The sequence below is a fragment of the Canis aureus genome, chromosome 26 (genome assembly GCF_053574225.1).
Source record: "Canis aureus isolate CA01 chromosome 26, VMU_Caureus_v.1.0, whole genome shotgun sequence".
NCBI lineage: Eukaryota > Metazoa > Chordata > Mammalia > Carnivora > Canidae > Canis > Canis aureus.
In genome coordinates this window covers 29,931,895-29,952,665 of record NC_135636.1, presented here as the reverse complement: position 1 = coordinate 29,952,665, position 20,771 = coordinate 29,931,895, and the positions used below count along the sequence as shown (strand labels likewise).

The window sequence follows — 20,771 nt, the reverse complement described above, 5'->3', positions numbered from 1 at the left end:
CCACCTCACCTGGGCCTCTAGTCCCTGCAGCTCTGCTTGCTGTAGACGACTCTGTAATGATGCCACAGTTCCATGCAGTTCAGTCAGCTCAGATTCCAGGGAGATCTGTTTTCCTTCCCACTTGGATTTCTCTTTGGGAAGAGAGAAGGTGGTAGAGCAGGGCCCAGAGTTAAGAGTAGAGGAAAAGAGGGATATAGAGGCAGAAGGATGGTGAGGAACAGAATCAAAGGGGAAGAAGGCTAAGAAGGAGAGAATTACATCATTTCGCAGACCTGTCACCCATCTGCCAGCTGTTCCTAGTTGTCTAGGCTCCTTGCAGCATCCGCGCTCGCATCTGTGTCTGCTGCCCAGTGCCAGCACTTGCCTGACTATCCTCCCAACACTGCCTCACCCTGATCACGTAGAGATCGCCAACCCTGAGTTCCAGGCAGGGGTGAACTAGAGGACATTGGAGGTCCTTTCTAGTTTCCAGTTCTATGATTTGCAGAGGTTCCTAGGGACTGGTGTTACTCTATTGGCTGCCCCCTCATTTCTGAAAAATGCACCAGAACCCAGCTCTCAGGGAGCCCTCTGGGATATTTTCAAGGCCCAGACTCCCTCCCCAAGCTGTCCTCTTCTCTTCTACAATGGAGCCTTGGCCCCCAAGACCCTCCCTCTCTTTTTTTTTCCAAGTAGTCACCACCCATACACTTGGCTGCGGTAGGGGGACATTCTCCTTAGATCCTCACACTTTGCTATCTCCCAAACAAGCCCATAATCCTTGGGCTGTCAAAGGTTAATAATTTTGACGACATAGTTGGAAATGACAAAAGTTACCGTGGATAAATGACAAAAGACAGAATTTTATAACCTTCTCACATTCCTGGCCCTAGGTAGCTAGTTTTTAAATCTGTGGACAGAGAAAGTAGGAGCCTAGCCAGGAACTTCCCTCACTTCAGCTACTCTGTCCCCCTCTGTCTCCCTCCTTCCAGAATGGCCCTCGAAACAGAAAAATAGTCATCACCCCTTTGGAAAGGTCTCTAAGTAGCTTCTCACAGTTGTGAGCGAGCAGTAAAGAGCAGCTGCCCCTTCTGGACTTCGGCATCTCCTCTGTCTTCCCTCCAAACCTCCCTGCCTGCCTTGAGCTTCTCACCTTCCTGGTTCTGGGAGAGTTGTCTCTGCAAATCCTGCAATTCTGTGCAGACCTGACTCTTCTCGGCCTCTGTATCAGTGAGACGCTGTTCCAGCTTCAGGGCCTGTTCCCGCAGATCATCCTGGGAAAGGTAGGGTGAGGTTAAGCTCCTCATCTTCCACAAAACTACCCCAGCTCCGGACCCAAGCACCCCCCTCCTCCCCTTCAGCCTCTGTGGGGTCTGCCCTGTGGATCTATTCCTAGATGGCTCTCTGGAGTGATGACAGGCTCTGCTCCAACTGACTGGAGCCTAGAATCCCTGTCTGACCCTGCTGAGCTCAGGGTCAGTTCTCCCCCCAAATTCCAACTTCAAAGCTCAGCTCAAAGGTCACTTCTTCCTTCCCTGTGACCCTCCCCAAGTAAGAATGAATTGTCCCTTCCTCCTATTATCACTATTTACATCTGTTATTGATCCGATTAATTCTATCAGTTCTGCTTATTTTAGAATTCAGTTTCCTTCCTCAGCCTTCTCGAGGGTGGAAACCTGGTCTTTCTCCTTCCCATACCATCAGCTCATAAGGCTGGCATATAGGTGGCATTCAATTTTTATTGAATGATTGGTTCACTGAGAGGTGGAATTTACGGGACATTTAGTTCAATCTATAAATGGCAACCTCAAATCTTAGTGGTCCCCAGTTTTGTCGGGTTTTTCTTGGAGGTACTGGCACCAAGCATAAATAAATCAGAGCTAAAGGGAAAATGATACATAACAATATCCCTCATTTCTCCAGGCTTTTCTAGTTCAGAGCCCACTCAGATCCCTCCCTCCCTACCCTCCTCACAACCCCAAGGCAGGCATGGTTTGCCTCAGTTGGCTAGTGAAACCCAGGCCCAGGAAACCAAATGCCATGCTCATCCTTGCCCAGGTAGAGAGTGTTGGGGTGGAACTCATCCCAACTTCATTTTGGGAATAAAACAGCTCAAACTGCTTCATGAGTCCTCTGCCAGGGAGTGAAGAGTTCAAGGAAGGAGAGCATAGCATCATACCCGGGCCTGCTGAGTCTTCCATAGGTCTTGGTGAAGTTTCTGGAGGGCAGATGCCACTGCCTCAGCTGACAGAGCTGTCAGGAGGGGCCCTCTCTTAAGGAGGATCCCAGTTCCATTCTGGTCTGAAAAAAATGAGAAAACACATCCTCACTTGGCTTCACTATGAAAGAAACAGCCAAACCTCCCCAGATCTGGCCATGGCCTTCCTACGGATCCCTCCTGTCCCCAAAGAACTGCCTTCGAGCAGTTCATTCGTCGTGAACTTTCTGTGTTCCTATGTGCCAGGAGCTATGGTGGGCACTAGATAATGCTAGTTATCATTTGTTAGGCATTTAGTAAATGCCAGGAACTGTGTGACCTATTTTACTTATGTAATCGTATTAACCCCTTAGAAAAATCCTGAGATGGGGGTGCCTGGGTGGTGTAGTTGGTTAAGCTCAGGTCATGGTCTCAGGGTTGTGAGATCGAGCCCCATGTCAGGCTCTGAGCTCTGTGGGGAGTCTGTTTAAGACTCTCTCTCCCTCTTCCTCTGCCCCTCCCCTGCTTGCACACGAGTGAGCTCACATTTGTGTGCACAAGCTCTCTTTCTCTCTCTCTCAAAAAAAAAAAAAAAAAAAATCAAGCTTAGAGAGGATAGGTGACTTGCCCAAGTACACATCTAGCAAATGGCAGAGCCGGGGTTTAGACTCTGATTGAATTCCAGAGTCTGTGGCCTTAGCCTTGATGCAATACTGCCTAAGGAACCAGAGGCCCCTTCTTTCTCCCCCCAAGGGAAACAGGCCTGGCTTTGGCCAAAGGACTGAGTCCTTGGGTTGCCGGCTTACCTGGCTCGGGGCCCCAGAGGGAAGCAGAGTCTCCCCCGCCACGCAGCTCAGGCCTGCTCTCACAAGCAAACCCCAAGGCCTGCTGCAGGACAGAACAGAGGCTGGCCAGCTGGGCCTGGGCCTGGTGCCCCGGCTGCTGCTCTGCCACCAGAGCTGCCAACTGGTTCTCTGTGCTGCGCAGTCGCAGCTGGACTTGGGCTGCCTTGGCTTCCAGGGCCCGCAAAGAAGCTCGCAGCCGCTGCTCTGTTACTTGAGATGTCTCCAGCTCCTCCAGCAGTTGTGCTTCCTGAGCCAGAAAGTCAGCCTCCTTTTCCTTCACCTCCTGCTTCAGTAATTCCACCTGCCAGGAAGGAAGTGTCATCACTCTAAGCAGGAGTGGACACCTTCTCATCAGACCCTCCCCAGCCTATGCTCGCCTTGATCAGGGCCTTGATCAGCTCTCCAGCAGAAAGGAAGGCTCTGGAATGAGTGTTACTCTCAATCTGACCTGTTTGTCCACCAACTGACTCCTGACACATGGGCCTAGGTGATGCAAATGGGCTGTGGCCCTAGTTCCCCTGGTAGCAATGCCAACTCCCTGCTACAATCAGAACTCTGCCTGAAACCCTGGCACTCAGCCCAAAGAAGACTAGTCACAATAATGATGGCTACTATTTATAAAATGCCTACTGTGTTCTGACACCACACATTTCTATAGTGGCTAAGAGTTATTCTTGTCTGATGGATGAAGAAACGAATGTCCATGTAACCTAGAAGCAGGATTGCTGGGAGCAAATCCAGCACTGTCTAATGACTGGACCTGGTCTTTCATTGCTCTGGTCTACTTTCTATCTCTGACCGGCTTAGTTTTTCCCTCTGTGTCCAAGGTCTGGGGTTATGAGCAGACTGAATCCTGAAATTTTCTTGCTGCTGCCTCCCAGATCTGTTTAATGACCTGTTCCACTGCTGTGTCTTGCCAAGCTGACCAAGCACACTTAGATGTACCCATGCTTGGACTAGGCCTATGTGAGCTCCACCCATTTGGGCACCAGGTTCTGTTCTCAACTCTGGGTCAGGTTCTCAAGCCCCCAGCCTGCCCAGTTCTGACTTGCACCTCCTGCCAGGGCTGCTGAGGTCCCAGCACACCTTGTACAATGGAACAAGAGAACTGTCCTCTTATGAGATGATCCTGAACAACAGCCTTCCGCACTCTAGGAGGAGGCCTCCACCAAGGAATGGCGCCCCGGGCAGCATGGGAAGTACCTGGGTGCTGAGCTCTTTCTGCCCTTCCTGGGACTCCTGCATGTCCTGGCGCAGGGAGCTCAGCTCCTGTTGTCGAACAGAGTCAGCTTCTTGTAAAACAAGGAGTCTCTGCTCCTTTTCCATCAGCGACTGAATCAGGCTACAGAGAGGCCAGAGGGTTAAGGTCATTTTCTTAGGGAATGAATAACTCCTTTCACATCTGACTATGCTAAATGCAGCATTAATACTTAAAAGAGTAATCGTGAGAGAACAATTACAGCATAACAATAAAAGCTTGAATCTGTTGAGCACTGAGTGCTCCTAGGTACTTCATGGACCTGATATCACCTTTTAGCTTCAGTTTCTTCTTCTCTGGCAAATTCCAGAAATACCTGTGTAATACCACAAATTCAACATATCCATTTCTTCCCATCCCCTCTGCACCCCCCTCTCCCCAGCCACCCTCTACCCTGCTCCCTAGCTCAGCGAATGGCACCTTTATCCACCTAATGCTCTAATTTGGTGGCCCTGACCACATCAGAGAGTTCTCCCTTCATCCCACTTATGTCCAATCGGTGATGACATATAATGAACTCCAACACCCTCAATGTCCCTTGAGCTCCTTCCCTCCTCCCCTTCCCCACTACCCCTACCCTTGTGCATCCTTAGTATTTCTCCAGCAAACAACCGCATCCACCTCCTAACCCTGTCTAGCTCCCTGTGATTGTTTCAACAAGAGGATCTGTCCCTCTTCAAACTTCTACGTCACTGAGGAGACACGCCGCACTTCACCTGGATGGCCGTATCTCACTCCTGAGGTTTCCTGCCATCACTCTCTTCTGATACATCATAAACGGGACCATGTCAATTTCTCTGCTTAAAACCCTCCTTTGGTTTCCTACTAAACCCAAAATAAATGACACACTCCTGGTCGTGGCCCACAAATCCCAAACGATGCAGACTTGCCCAGGTCATGTACCCTGTCCTCGTTCACCAGGCTCTGGTCATATAGTGCTTCTGGTATCCCCAAAGATCTTCAGTATAGATCTGCCTCCAGGCCGCTGAGATTTCTAACCTACCACAGAACTTTCCCTCACCCCTTTGCATGGCTGTTTTCAGCTTATCTTCAGTGATCGGTTTAAAGGCAACCTCCCCTCCCCTTTAAGGGGAGGAAGGCTTTCCCTAAAACCTTAATCTAAAGTACATCCTCACCTTTACCTCTACTTCAGCATCCTGTTTCTTCCCTTCACACCATGTAAGTAACCAGCAATGACTTATCTGGGTGATTACTTAATCACGTCTTCCCCACAAAACCATATATTCTATTGAGGCAGGAGCCATGCTGTCTTGTTTATCACTAATGTGTCTTCTCAAAGTATACTACCTGAAGTAAAAGCTTTGAAGACAGGGACCATATCCTCTCTACATGGCTACCTGTACAGTCCAGGGCTAGAGACATGAGATGCCAGGTTGCCTGAGCAAAGGCCTGTCCATCTCACAGTGACCATAGTGGCTGGACAGGCAAAAGCTACTCCGTGGACTATCAAGCCTACCTGGCTTTCTCTCTCTCCAGCTCCTTCTGAATTCGGCTATACTCCTGGGCCTCCCTCAGCTTCTCCTGAACCTCCTGCTCCACCAGCCTCCGGGAGTCATCTCTGGAAACCAGCTGAGACTTCAACTCTTCTACCTGGAAAGATAATGGCATGAGGATCAAGGGCACGGGGCCAGCAAGAAGACGCTTCTCACATAGGGCTCCAGGGTCCTTCGAGGCCACAGTCACTGGCCCATTTCCAATGCTCGGGGGGCTTCTGCCAATGCTTACATACTATTCTGACCACCCCTCCCCCAGTACCATTCAGCCTCACCGCTGTCTCCCAGCCTCACATCTGCTGTGTAAAGGCAGGCACAAATCAAAATCTTGGCTGAATAGAATCACCCAAAGGCCAAGTGATAAGTGGTAGGCAAGTGTGTAGTGATTATATTTTTTTAAAATAAACAATGAGAACACCAACTGATAAACGATTCTGAAAAGGAAAAGCAATCAGAGTAGGAAAAGCAACATGATATTTTAAAATATCTGATCTCTGGGGGAGGGTGGGAAGAACAACCGCCTGAGAAAATCTAAGTTCTGTGGTTGCCACAGGGAGAGAGGACTATCTCAGGGCTCCAAGGGCACAGGTTCAGTTGTAAGCACCCTTCTGTTTTCCATTCCTTCCCAAGCAGAAGGAGGGGAAGAGCCAGGCTATGCTGGGGAAGGGCTACAGGACCGGGAGAGAGAAGGAGGCACCCGCTTCTGCAGGTCCATCTTCGCCTGCAGCAGGGCCCCGCACTCTTCTTGGACAGCAACAAGGTCATCTCTGTTCTGCTGGGCTGCCTGCTCCAGCTCCCCCCGAGCCTCCCGGAGCTGGGTCTGCAGGATCTGAGTGGTCTCCTGCAAAAGGAGAAGACCACAATGAACAGAAGAAAGCTCCCACTGGGGCCCATGTCTTACAATCTATGTCATATAGATACTGGTTTTTCAATTGGGTTGGCAAAAGCGGAGGCAGGACCCAGCAATCCACGCTCTTTTTACCATGCCACCTCAACCCTTACCTCCTGCTCCCTTTCCTCCCTCACAAAGCGTGCTGGCTCACCCTGGCTTTCTCTGTCAGCACCCCTGAGTTGGTAGCAGTCCCTCACCCGGACCGCTGCTGCAGGCTCCTATTGCGTATCCCTACAACCACTTCATGTCACCACCACTTGTGCACATGCATGTGCACGAGCGCGCGCACACACACACATACCCCTCCACAAAGCAGCTAAAGTATTTTTTAAAGTACCATCCAACAGTTTCCCACTGCCCTTAGAACAAATTCCAAGCTCCTAGCATGGCTGACCAAGAGCTCCTGGGCTCCTGTCTATCTCTCCACTTGCCCCTGACCCTATCATGCTGGAGTCACATGGCTTCCTTTCTGTCCTGGCACTCCTCAAGCCCCTGTCTCTCACTGCCTTTATGATGGCTATTTCCCTTGCTGAAACTATTCTTCAAATAGCTGGCTTTTTTTTTAAAAGGCTTTACCGAGGGGTGCCTGGACAGCTCAGGTCATGATCTCAGGGTCCTGGGATCTAGCAGGGTCCCAGCTGAGCAGGGAGCCTGCTTCTCCCTCTCTCTCTGCACCCCCTGCTCGAGCTCTCTCCCTAAAATACATAAATTCTTAAAAAAATAAATAAAACAGCTTTATTGAGATATAGTTCACATATATAATTCACCCATTTAGGCATATAATGGTTGAACCATATCGATGGTTTTTAGAATATTCAGAGTTGGACAAAGGGCACCACATTTTAGAATACTGTTATCACCCAAGAAAACAAGCCTGTACCCTCCCTATTCCCATCTTCTCTCCCAACTACTCATCTGCTGCCTCTGTAGATTTGCCTATTTGGGACATTTCCTACATATGGAACCATGTGCTATGTGGCCTCTTGTGACTGGCTTCTTACACTCAGCATAATGCTTTCAGGGTCTGTCCCTACTGTTGCCTAGGGCTGGCCTCTTTTCAACCTTCATGCTTCAGCTCAAATGCCACTTTCTCGGTGAGCCCTACCCCTTTTGAACCACCTTTTTCAAAGTGGCTTCTGGTGAATCCCTCTCAATTACTTCACCCTAACCATTTCCCTTACAGCATTTATTAGGACCCACGATTATCTCATTTATCTCTATCTGCTCATTTTCCTCTGCTCTGCCACTAGAACTCGAGCTCTTTGAGGACAGGGACTATGTATGTCATGCCACCTGCTGTGACAGCACCATGCCCAGGACCTGGTACAAAGAAGCACCACAGAACTGGTCCATGCCAAAGGAGCATGTCGATGCCACCTTTCTTCCCCACCCAGATCCACTCTCCATACCTGCTCCTTTAACTTCTGGACCTTCATGTCCTGCCTCAGCCGCTCTAGTTGTTGGCTGGCATCTGCCAGCTCCTTCTGGGTCTGCAGCAGGGTCTCCAGGAGGGACACTCTCTCCTTCTCTGTTTCGAGCTGCATCTGCAGAGGGGCAGGAGGCCAAGGGCTTGCTACATCAGGGGTCACCATGCTCATCTGCTGGGCCAGAAACACATCCCGGCTGCTCTGGGTCTCATCCAGCAAATGGGGTGGGGGCTGAGGGCCAAAGAAGGTCTGGACCTGCTTGTCAGGAACCAGGAAGTACAAAGATTGTCACTGGTTTGCAAGCTGACAGGATGTGGTGAACATCGGCCCTCCCTCAGGAAGTGTGATACACTGTTGATCCTGCAGCTAACAGCACTGGTCACCCTGCTCACGAGCAGCAAAGTGAACAGGTACTTCTCGTCTGGAAGCCCCCTGCGGCAGCACTCTTGGGAGTGGAAAAGGAAGTAGTCAGAAGGAGGGGGATCACAGCTCCAATCTCCCCAGCTTCCCACCTGGCAGAGGGCACTCTCTGCCTCCGCCCGTTCTTCCTCCCTCTGTGTCCGGATGGCCTCGGCTTCTGCCTGCTGTTCCCTCAGCCTCGTTTCCAGCTCCATTTTCTCCTTCTCTAGGCTCTCCAGGGCCTTATCCAGTTCCTGCTGGTGCCAAGAGCGCTCCTTCTCCTGGTCATGTGAGGGAAGCAGGGTTAGAACCCAGTGGGTGAGGAGAAGAGGCAGGGGGAGGGCTGGAGTGGAGGTCCGCCCTCCCCAGCTGAGCGTCTTTGGTATCTCTCCCTCTGCTGGTTTCCCCCTCGATAAAGTGAGGTTGCTAACTCCTGCCTTATCTATCTTATTAAATTTTAGGAGAATCAAATGAGATTTAAAAAACCCAAGTGATACAATACATGAAAACGTGTTTTCTAAAGTGCAACTGTCCCTAATATAACCTATAAATATCTGTTATTTTAAACCAACCACACCATAGTTGATGGTTATAACCATGAACTGAGGAGACAGATTAGTTCTCTGTTGCCCACTCTCCCCTGTTCAGGGTGGTGGATAAGCCTCCTGAAAAGTCAGGTTGAGCCTTGTTAGGATGTCTCCTGCTATACAAGAGCTTTAGAACAGGGCATCCTGGTCCTTCCAGAGGTCCACCAGTGACCAAAGTCTTACCTGATCCCCTAGACTAACCCAGGATTCTCTCCTAGTTCCCAAGATAGTAGTGAAGGGCTCTCGAACCCAGCTGCCTGGGTTATGGTTTACATATTTTAAGATTTTATGTATTTATTTGATAGACAGAGAACACAAGTAGGCAGAGAGATAGGAAGAGGGAGAGGGAGAAGCAGACTCCCCAGTGAGCAGGAAGCCTTGATGTGGGGCTTGATCCCAGGACTCAGGGATCATGACTTGAGCCTAGGGTAGATGCTCAACTGTGTGAGACCTCCAGGTGCCTCCGGATTATGGTCACTACTGTTGAGTGACTTTAGTTAATGTCAATCACATTTCTGTGCTTCAGTTTCCTCATCTATAAATACAGGGAGAGCAATTCAGGTTGCTCTGAGGATTGAGATAAGTCAGTAGAGCACCTTAAGTACATGGAAAGCACTCCATATTTAACACCTGTTGACATGATTCATGACGTTAGCAGTTCCTGGAACCTTTCCTTTAAAATGTGTCCAAGCTCAAGTTATACATTCATTTCATGGGAATGCTCCTTGGGTTTTACCCCTTCCCAACATCATCTCGTGCAGTACCCCCCCCCCCCCCCCGGCCACACTGGCCTCCTTTCAGGACCTCGGGCACACTACACACCCTCATACCTTAAGGCCTTTGCTCCTGCTCTCCATCTCCCTGGAATGCCCTTGCCTGCCCCCGACACCACTGTTTATCACAGCCTAAATAATGTTTGCTCAGAGAGGCCTTCCCAGACCACACACTCTCAACAGGTCTCCTTGTTGTTCCTCTTGTAACACCCAGTTCTTTGTCTACTTAGATCTTACGTCATCACTTACTTATTTGCATATTAACTTGTTTAATACTTGTCTTCCCTTTGAAGCCTTAAGCTCCATAAGGAGAACCACATCTACTTTGCTTCCACTGTATCCTCAGGTCCCACCACTGTGCCAGCACATAACGAATACTCCACAATGCATGAATGAATCACGTTTCAGCTACTGCACTGTTAAGATGCCTAAGAACAGCAATTTACAATGCCACAATTATAGAACAACTATGAATATCAAATCTTACCCTCTGATTCAAAAAGCCAGCTGTAAAAATATGGGAAAGATGGATTTTAATAGTAGTAAGTGTTAAAAAAAACAAACACAAAACTGACCTATTTGCTCAATTTGAGTTAGAAGTGTGTATGGCTACTGGAAGAGCCAATTCTGTGATGTCCAGGAAGTAATAGTCTAGGGTTGCCAGCTAGGCTGTGGATCAGAATATTCTGCACACTGGGTCATGAGTAATGGGTAACATGTCTAGAGGAGAGCAACCGTGTTGGTAAGGGATTTCAAGCAAACCTAACACTGATTTGTTTCACATGAATAGATTTTGGCTCAACATAAGGAATAATTTTCCAATAACTAGATCTATAAAAATAAATGAGCAGCCACTGGCAGAATACAACTGAAGCTAAGCAACCATTGACCACAACACGAATGGTTAAAAGATGCTTAATCCCTGCTCTACTGTTTATTAGCAATGTGACCCTGAGTGACTTCTTGAAGTTTCAATTTCCTTGCCAGTCATAGGTAGGCTATTTGAAATAATATAAGTAGCATTTAGCATGGCACTTGGCATGGGCAAGTGGTTAATAAGTGCCCACTATCACTAGAATTAAAGTGGGTCCAGGCACCAGGTGGAAGAATGTGAAGACTATAGCCTCTAAAAGTTTTTCCAACTGCTAGGATTCCAGGAGAAGCAAGTCACAGTTAAAATTAACAGATTCCTGGGGTGGCCTGGCTGGCTCAGTCAATATAGCGTTTGACTCTTGACTTCAGGGTCGTGAGTTCAAGCTCGACATTGGGCATAGAGCTTACTTAAAAAACAATAAATAAATAAAACAAATAGACTCTCAAAAGTCAAGAGAGTAGTCAACCTTTTTTAATTAGTAGGGAGATCATAAGTCAGACAATCAGAATTCAGGGGGATTATCTGAATGAGGAAAAGAAAAGATGGAAGAGGCCCTCCCGTGACTCAGGTATGGCCATGAGATAGTCAATCCTTTCAGAGAAGCCTAGGTTTTGTCAAGTGGTAACTCATCATTCAGAAATTTTATTGCATCTTTCACTTGTAGGGTTTTCCTTAGGGGGTACACCTGATTCTTGCTGGGCAAAGTGCCTTCTGGACACAATTCGACAAATAATTCAGTTACCTACTTTAGGCACATAATTCCCAAAACCAGCAAACGTCTGTCATCTTGCCAGCAAGTCTGCCTTGTAATAAGAGTCAAATCACAAATACACACAAAGCACAAGTCAACTTCCATTTCCAGAAACCTGACAAATACGATCTCTAACCCCCTCCACCCACGAAATGGCAAAACATCTTGGATAAAATATTAAATCTATGGGTTTTTTTTCCTAGATTTTATTTATTTATTCATGAGAGACACAGAGAGGGAGAGAGGCAGAGGGAGAAGCAGGCTCCATGCAGGGAGCCCAATGTGGGACTCAATCCCAAGATCATGGGATCACAACCCCAGCCAAAGGCAGATGCTCAACCGCTGAGCCACCCAGGCATCCCTTAAATCTAATGTTTTAATGTGTAAGTGAGCCAGCCGTAATTTCATAGGAGTCAAAAATCAAAGCAAGACTTGGGATCCAAAGAGGTAAATGAGCACAGAACTGGCTTTCCACTGGAGGCATTTGCTATACCTAATAACCTTGAAATTCATTTTAATGTTATGCGGAGAAAAGAAAACAGAAGACAAGGGTAGGGAGTCCATAGAAGATTCCCATATAAAGCTGGACCTCCAAAGTGCTAACCGGGAGTCAACAAAATATGGCATGTGGGCCAAATCTGTCCATCCTCCTGCTGCTATATGGCCTGTGACCTAATAATGGTTTTTACATTTTTATTATTTATTTATTTATAAAGATTTTATTTATTTATTCATGAGAGACACACAGAGAGAGAGGCAGAGACATAGGCAGAGGGAGAAGCAGGCCCTATGCAGGGAACCTGATGCAGGCCTCGATCCCAGGACCCCAGGATCATGCCCTGGGCCGAAGGCAGGTGCTAAACCACTGAGCTACCCAGGCATCCTGGTTTTTACATTTTTAATGGTTGAAAGAAATTAAAAAAAAAATTTGTAACATGTGAAAATTAGATGAAGTTCAAATTTCAGTGCTACACTTATGAACACAGAATGTTCATTTGTTTACATATTATCTATGGCCGCTTTTGTACTACAACAACAGAGGTGAGTAATTATGACAGAAACCATAAGGTCCACAAAGCTTAGTATGTGGTGGCCCTTTACCAAAAGCCCTGGGCTAGAGTGCCCTCAATAGAAAGATAAACCTGGGGCGGGGGGAGAAAAGAGGAGAGAAATGGGGAAGAAAAAAGGAGAGAAAGGAAGAGAGAAAACAAAACAAAAAAATCCCACAGAAGGAAACAGCAAGAATATCTAGCCAAGAAGGGGTCCAAGGCATTCCTCTGCTCCCTTTACAGCCTGGGGCCAGTTTAACAACCCTATGTCCCAGAACCCATGCTTAATTCTCTGTACATACCAAAACAACACTAACAGCTAACACAAATAGAGTTTACTATATGTCCGGAATTGTTCTCGGTGTTCTCCATATATTACTCACTTAACAGCTAGAAACTGGATTTTGCACCTTGGTGGCCAGGTTAGTTCTGTTCAGATTTCACCTTTATAAGCAGCAATATTTGGCCCAAGAGCCAGCAGGTGGAAAACTCACTGAAGGGAGGCCATGTGTGCCTCTCCTGTCCCCAGCCACATCCATGACGTACCCATTTCTCTTGGAGCCGGTTCACCTCCTCCTCGTGGGCTGACTTCTGCTGCTGCAGGGCAGTCTGCCCCTCTTGCTCGGCCTGGGCCAGCCGTCTGGCTGCTGTCTCCCGCTCTTGTTCTGCCCGGTTCCGCTCACTGTCCAGTTCCAGCTTCAGGCACCTCACTTCCCCTAAGGTGCCAGTGACAGGTGATCTCTCACCAAGCATCTGCCCTCTTTCTTTCACCCCTCTCCCCAGACCTCATGAGCAACTTCCATCACGGAGGCCCTGGGCCTGGCTGGAGAAGGATGTCTGATAACTTCCCACTGCCTTCCTAGTTTTCAAAATCTCCAAGGAATGAAGTGACCCCCACCCCAGTTGGGGGTCTCACCTTGAAATGCTTCCTTGGCTCGAATGACAGTTTGAATCTGGACCATCCCCAAAGAATGAAGTGCCCCCCACCCCAGTTGGGGTCTCACCTTGAATTACTTCCTTGGCTCGAATGACAGTTTGAATCTGGACCTCTAGCTGTCCCTTCGTGACCTCTACCAGAGAATTTTGTTGTTGGGCCTCAAACAGAGTGCTCTCCAGTTGCTCCTTGGCTGAGCTGTCAGGTTCAGGAATCAGGAAGAGTTCTTATCCATCAAGTCCCTTAACCTTCCTTAAGAGGACTTGGGTTTGACATACTGACTACCCGGAGAAATTAGGGGGCAATTATAAATTCCTAATTCATTTGGGACCCATATACTTTGGGCAGGGAACTTAGTTTGGCTACCCCTTGCTTTGCAAAGCTCTCTCTGCCCTTGGCTGAACTGGGTCTGAGCCCTACCTGAGGCCCAGTAGTTGTTCAGCGAGGTCCTGCCGGTCTCGCTCCACGGCCTGCAGCCGCACCTCTAGGGCTGCTCTCTCCCGTACTAGGGCCTCCTTCTCCTGGACTTCTCGAGCAAGCACTTCTTCCTGTCGCTTTGTCTCCTGACGCAGCTGATCCAGCTGAGCTAAGGCTGCCTCCTGCTGATGACGTGCCTGAGAGGAAGAAATCTATAACAGACAGAGGCTGCTATCGCCAGGTTGGGGCCACAGGCCCTTCAGAGATTCTGGGCCCAGCTCTGTGAGTCCTGAGCGTTGCCCACTCATACAAATACTACTTCCTGCATCAACCCATAGAACTCCCAACCCAGGAAGGATGGCTCTCCTTTGTGCAAGACCCTGTGTTAGGGCTGCAAGAAACTATCTCTAAGGAGCTTTTAGTTTTAAGCAGTAAGATAGACATAACATCAGGAAGAAAGCGATCAGCCTCTGAGAAAGGGACTCTGGGAAGGAAGATTATGTATCATTTTTAGGGCAGTGGGAAGTTTGGTAGAGGAGAAAGAGGCCCGTTGAGCTGAGTCTTTGGTTCAGAAAAATTTACTAAGTCGCTCTATGTGTTAAACATTGTACTAACAGATAAAGGAATAGGGGGCCCAGGGGGCGCACAGTTGGTTAAGCATCTGACTCTTGGTTTCGCCTCAGGTCCTGATCTCAGGGTTGTAAGATCAAGCCTTACGTTGGCTCCATATTCAGCGTGGAGTCTGTTTAAGTGTCTCTCTCCCTCTCCCTATCCCCCTTCTCAACGCGCTTGTGTGTTCTCTCTCTCTCTCAAATAAATACATAAATCTAAAAAAAAAAAGAAAGAAAGAAAGAAAGAAAGAAAGAAAGAAAGAAAGAAAGAAAGAATAAAAACAAGTAAGACACAGCCCTGCCTTCAAGACCTTTTGGTCTAGTGGTGGAGACTATAAATGGATAATCACAATACAGTGTGAGTTGTGTGTGGTGTGGCAGTTGGAATATGCAGGAGGTGCTGTCAGAGCAACCAGAAGAGGCATCTAATTCAAAGTGGAGGGTGTGAAGTAGTAGGGAACCTGAAGGATTCTTACAGAAATTCTCTTGAAAAACTGGAAGATGTACCCCAAACTAGTAACACTGGTCATTTTTAGGAAGTTAAGACCTCTTCACCTTCTGAATCATTTCTGTAGAATTTTCATTTTTTATGATGAATACACATGATACCTTAATGTGATGGTATTAGTTTTATCTTCTTACCTCGCTTAGTTTCTCTTGAATTTCTTCCTTCTCATCTTGGATGGCCCTGAGATCTGCCTGCAGCTCAGCCCCCCTCTCCTCTGCCTTCTGCAGCTGTGCCTCCAGGTGAGTGTTCTTTTCCTGTAGGGCTTCCCTGCTCCTCTCGGCCTCTGCCAGGCCCAACTGCAAAGCGTTTCTTGCCTGCTCTGTTGCTTCCATTCTGTGGCACACAGATTGGTTCTCTTGTTCTAACTACTGGACAAAATGGGAAAGGCATCAAAGGCAAATGGTTACAGTTTTTAGATCAAGTGCTAAGACAGAAATCCCAGTGAGATGTGAATCTATTCTCCAATGAGGAACACAGGAGGGCTTTTATGAGAGGGGGCTACACATTCATTTGCTCTGGTGCTGTATTTCAGGTACTAGATGGGTTGATGCTGGGGATGGCAATTAAAAAGGCAAAACTCTACTCTCATAGAATTCAGAATAAAGGAAATCCAGGACATTTCTAGGGCTTAAGGTAATGGGTGGTGAAGAAACATGTTAAATTTGCAACCTATAGAGAAGATTCTTTGAGATGTAGGCTCTTTGGCAGATTCTTTTCTGGTGATTACTGCTATCCCATGCAATGGAATTAAACACCTAGTCTTCCTTCCAGAGGACATGGGTCTCCTTCCTGGCCCTGGTGATTTTACCCTACAGCCCAAAGGTGGTTCTGCTATAGGAGTGAAAGGGGACTATTTTCAATGGCTAAACCCAGGCCTTATAGTCTTAGCTGTCCTCTGCACCACCAATGTTCCTTTGGCTCATTTCAGGACAGGAGCTGATCCGTCTTGCACTGATCCATTACAAACTCTCCCCTGTCAAGGGCATCAGCTTTATCAGTCACTGGCTTGCCTTCTATCAGGGCCCAGAACTACCCTGTGGGTCAGAGAAATCTTTGCTCACCTGGAGAAGCTGCTGGTTCAGTCCAACCTTATCCAAGGCCAAAGCCTCATTTAAGGCGCTGAGCTTGATGGTTGCAGCCCGAAGATCAGCAACCTCGGCCTTCAGGCTGTTTTCAGAACTTGACAGCTCTGCAACTGACTGTTCTGCCTAAAAACAAAGAGAGTTAAAGGGCTTCCTTGTACCAGCTTTCCTGCCACAGTGAGAAGCTCACATCCCTGCCACCTGCTGCTGTCCTGGTACAGAGATCAGGTAACGCTCCGTTCCTTCCCTTATATTCTAAACAAGTTTTCCCTTCATTCATTCATTCAATCAATCATTCAAACATCAAGAAGAAAGGAGCTCGCAGTATAGAGGGCCAGACAGACACCGAGATGTACAAACAACCATAATTACGATAGCTTCATAAACAATGTAGGCACAAAGTGCTCTGGAAACTCATTCAGTTTTGGGGAGTCAGAAGTGCTTGGGAGAAGAACTGGTAATGAAGGTAGGTATTGAGAGGTGAAGAATAGTACGTGGTTAGAGGGAGAGGAAAGAAGCAATCTAGGCAAAGGGAAGAGTACACGAAAAGCAGTGGAGTCATGAAAAAGCAGGTGAAGATGAGGCTATAATTAGTGCTGTGTGGCAGGAGTCAAGGTGGATAGGGAGTTAGGACAGGATATGGAGACAGGAGGAGCTAGAAATAGTTTGGGGCACATGCAGAGGGGCTTTGAATGTGTCACCAAGCAGTTGCAAAGTAACTGAATGGGTTACAGGAGGGAGACCAACGTAACTGGATTTATACCTTTGAAAACCATTCTAAGGTCAACATAGAGAATACATTGGAAGGGACAGAACCCAAAAGCAGAGGCTAGTAAGGGACGCAGGGAATATGGAAGGTCATGGCTTAAAGGATGAAGAACGAGGCAGGCTGCATGTCCTTTGCCTACAAACACAACTTTCTAAGCCATACACCCCACTTAGCAAACAAGGAATGGAGGCCCACGCACCCTGGCCAGCGCCGCAGTCACTTCTGTTTGCTCTTGCCTCAGCAGCTCCCCTTCCAGGTGACAAGACTCCAGGGCTTCCCGAAGAATGATCAATTCACTGAGTGATTCTGACTGTTTGGCTTCCAGACTTGCTAGTGTCTCCTGACTAAGATGGAAAGGAGAGGAGGCTGGGGTCAATCTCAGGGAGTGGCCACACCCCAAAAGGTAATAGGAGTCAAATTACCTTTGCTATGCAAAAGAAGGAAGAAGGTCTCTAAATTGTTAAGACCTCCATGACATGTAAAGCGAAAAAAGCAAAATATTTGGGAGAAATAAGAATATGCATAGGGGTGCCTGGCCAGCTCAGGCAGTAGAGCATGCAACTCTTAATCTCAGGGTCATGAGTTCAAACCCAATGTTGGGTGTGGAGCGTACTTAAAAAAATAAAATAAAACTTAGTTAAAAAAAGATTACATGTATATATTTGCATAAAGCAGCTGGAAAGATAAACAAGAAAGCAATTTAAGTGGTTGGCTACAGAAGGAAGGGAAATAAGGTGGATGAAGCAGAGAGGAGGATCTCTGTTTGTCTATTTTTTTTTTTAAGAGAAAAAGGGAGAAGAAGGGCAGAGGGGGAGGAAGAGAGAGTCTTAAGCAGGCTCCACGCCCAGCAAGGAGCTTAACACAGGGGTCGATCTCACGACCTTGAGATCATGACCTGAGCCAAAATCAAGAATCAGGAGCTTTAACCAAATGAGCCACCCAGGTGCCCCTGTGTTTGTCTTTTTAAATAGTTTTGACTTTCAGATCATAATAAATATTGATAAATGTATTACTGAATCACACTAATTAAATTTAAAAACATAACTATCGGGATGCCTGGGTGGCTCAGTGGTTGAACGCCTGCCTTTGGTCCAGGGTGTGATCCTGGAGTCCTGGGATCGAGTCCCACTTTGGGCTCCCTGCATGGAGCCTGCTTCTCCCTCTGTCTAAGTCTCTGTCTCTCTCTCTGCCTCTCTGTGCCTCTCATGAATAAATAAATAAAATCTTTACAAAAAAAAAAAAAACACAACGTTACAATCTTTGTGGATTGTTTATTCTTCTAAAGGTATAGGAGAGACCATTCTTTGTAGGAGTCATGATTCTTATAGCAGTCCTTCAAGATTCTATTATTTGTGCCTACTGGCTGCAAGGAACTAGAGCACAGGAGAGGAGGGGGATATATGGAGGTGAAGAATACAGTCCCTGATACCAGTTACTGAAGACCCACCATCTGCCAGGCTCTGTGCACAAAATGGTGCTCTATTCTTCCCAGTGATCCTTCAAGGTAAATACTATCATCCCTATTTTACAAATAAAGTAATCTGCTCAAATGGTGGAGCCATAATTTTAACCAAACTTTTGCCAGCTTGAAAGTCCTTGCTTTTTCTATGATATTACGTAGAAGAATTTACAAAGTTGCTACGTCTCTTGATTCTAGAATTCCCTTTCTTAGCCAGTTCATTTCCCATTATTACCTGGGGTAAATCCTACCCTTCAGCCAGCCTGGCCTACTCCGAACATGCCATGAACCTGCATCCTTTTCTTTGCTAATCTGTCCCTTTTGCCCCTCTCTCACTCTCTACCAATCAAAATATGTCAAGGCCCAGCTCAAAGGCCTCTCCTCTGTGAGGCTTTCAATTATTAACTGTCACTCCCAGGCTTCCAAAGGACCCAGCCTGAAGCTCTGTTTCATTCATACTTCATTTGGCCTCATGCCACAGTTCATTGTTTACTTGAACATTAGACTGCAAACTGCTGGCGATCAGGGCCTGTGTCTTATTTGTTTCTGTGCCCCTGCAGTGTCTCAGCCCCTAGGGGTACTCAGAAAAGCCTGGGTGAACTTTCTGTATTTATCCTTCTGCAAAAGAAGGAGCAGTAAGCTAATGTGAACCCACCACAGGCCAAGCTTCAATTTTGACTCTACTTTCTAAGAGATGGGAGTGGATGAAAGAGGGTGTAGAAATGATGGGAAAATCAAGCCCCAGGCAGGAGGGGACCAGTCACACTTACAGGCGCTCCCTTTCACGGACAGCCAGGTGCAGCTCCTCCTGCTGCTCCTCCTTCTCACCCTGAACAGAATCCCCCTGCAACTGAAGCTCCATGTTTGTCCTTCGCAGCCGCCATGCCTCCTGCTCCAGCACCTCCAACTGCTGCTGCAGCTCCTCCCTGGTCTTCTGCAGGAGCTCTCGCTCCCTGAAACGAGACGAGAGATGAGCAAAAACCTTGGAACCTCAAATCCTTCCTGGTAGCAGATATAGGATCAAAGGAAAGAGATGTCCGTTTCTTTTTAAAGATCTCATCTCCCCTTTTGAGCGGGAACCTGTTTGTTTTATCATCACAAAGATCCAAAACTGAGTAAGCAGGAATAAGCAGAACACAAGACGGCCCTGAACAGCCCTGGGTGGCAGGGAGGGCAGGGTTAGGCAACCAGAAATGTCCAGGAGTGAGTAAATGGCTGGATGAGGACTGAGCCGGGAGGGATGAACAGCCCCCTGCTCACTTGCTGAGAGACTCCACCTCTCCCTGTAGGTCCGAGGTCTGCCCTGCCAAAGTGTCGCGTTCCCCGGTGAGCTTCTGCAGACGCTGTCTTAAGGCCTCACCCTCCTCCTCCCACTGATTATGCTGCTGCCGCAAAGAGCTCATAGCTTCCTGACAGGCCGAAAGCTGCTGCCTTAGGTCCTGGGGAGGGAGGGTGACAAAAGGGAGATGGTGAGCAAGAGGGCAGAGCAAAGGCAGGGTGGCAGAAGCCTGAGAGTGAGGTTAGGCCAGGGGCCGAGGCCTGGTACAAGGGTAAGCTGAGAATAGAGATGCGGCCAGTCGAGGAGACAGAGGATCAGAGATTACTGGGCTTCTGTGGTTCCTAGAGTCTCAGAGTCCATCATCTTTAGACGTGCATTGGGGGGCCGTCACGGAAATGGCTAAGTCTGGCTGGGACCCTTAGAGTCAGGCAACGCTTACTCACGGTCTCCCAGGGCTCCAGTTGCCTATCTTTGCATAGTGCTATATGAAGATAGCATGCAAAGTGAGGTGTACTATTGGGCACAGAGAATGTACCCATTAGCCACAAGTATGACTTGGCAGACACCGAGAGATTCTAATGGGCACCTTGGGAGTACTGACCAAACACCTCATGACTGGTTGACATAGTGGAAAGGACAGTCCAGGCAAGGAGGTTACCTGGGGCACACATCAGTTCAGACACCCACACCCGTGTCTGAGGAGGAATGGTGGTTTCTCACCTGCACAGCCTGGCGTCTTTGAGTCACCACTGAACGCACCAGAGTAAGGGCCTTGTCTGGGTCCTGGGAATCAAACTGGGATGAGAGGCCACTAGGGTCCAATTCTAAGGAGCTGTCTCGACCACAGCCTTGGGTCATACTGTCCCCTTCTTCCACCATGACCTGAAACCCAACACAGCAGAGTCACCACCCTATTGACGAAGGCCTAGAATCCACATAGAAGACTGACACTACATCCTGGACAAACCTGACGTCTTCTTTCTCAGGTCCTCTCCCTTGCACATAAGAGGAGGGTATCTAAGAGCAAAAAGGATTGGTTCCTGGGGCACCAGGGTGGCTCAATGGTTGAGTGTCTGCCTTCGGCTCAGATCATGATCCTAGAGTCCTGGGATGGAGTCCTGCATCAGTCTCCCCATGGGGGAGCCTGCTTCTCCCCCTGCCTATGTC

At 48.0% G+C, this 20,771-nt stretch overlaps 1 protein-coding gene across 13 annotated transcripts in view; it reads right to left on the bottom strand.

Annotated features, from left to right (window-relative positions):
- The window catches only part of CEP250 (centrosomal protein 250), a 49,332-nt gene that overhangs the window by 10,203 nt on the left and 18,358 nt on the right, over positions 1 to 20,771 (bottom strand). For 9 of the 13 annotated variants that reach the window (XM_077872896.1, XM_077872900.1, XM_077872905.1 and 6 more), the window contains 18 exons: positions 20,325 to 20,486; positions 19,586 to 19,764; positions 19,096 to 19,278; positions 17,066 to 17,210; positions 16,077 to 16,223; positions 15,150 to 15,380; positions 13,900 to 14,108; positions 13,550 to 13,677; positions 13,092 to 13,261; positions 8,625 to 8,792; positions 8,095 to 8,229; positions 6,491 to 6,634; positions 5,757 to 5,890; positions 4,225 to 4,363; positions 2,983 to 3,322; positions 2,159 to 2,280; positions 1,133 to 1,253; positions 10 to 131 (listed from right to left, as the gene is read on the bottom strand). In XM_077872896.1, the coding sequence (XP_077729022.1) occupies positions 10 to 131; positions 1,133 to 1,253; positions 2,159 to 2,280; positions 2,983 to 3,322; positions 4,225 to 4,363; positions 5,757 to 5,890; positions 6,491 to 6,634; positions 8,095 to 8,229; positions 8,625 to 8,792; positions 13,092 to 13,261; positions 13,550 to 13,677; positions 13,900 to 14,108; positions 15,150 to 15,380; positions 16,077 to 16,223; positions 17,066 to 17,210; positions 19,096 to 19,278; positions 19,586 to 19,764; positions 20,325 to 20,486 (2,979 nt within the window). The remainder of the gene's footprint in view (positions 1 to 9; positions 132 to 1,132; positions 1,254 to 2,158; positions 2,281 to 2,982; positions 3,323 to 4,224; positions 4,364 to 5,756; positions 5,891 to 6,490; positions 6,635 to 8,094; positions 8,230 to 8,624; positions 8,793 to 13,091; positions 13,262 to 13,549; positions 13,678 to 13,899; positions 14,109 to 15,149; positions 15,381 to 16,076; positions 16,224 to 17,065; positions 17,211 to 19,095; positions 19,279 to 19,585; positions 19,765 to 20,324; positions 20,487 to 20,771) is intronic. The other 4 variants (XM_077872898.1, XM_077872899.1, XM_077872902.1 and 1 more) reach the window with 3 other exon arrangements.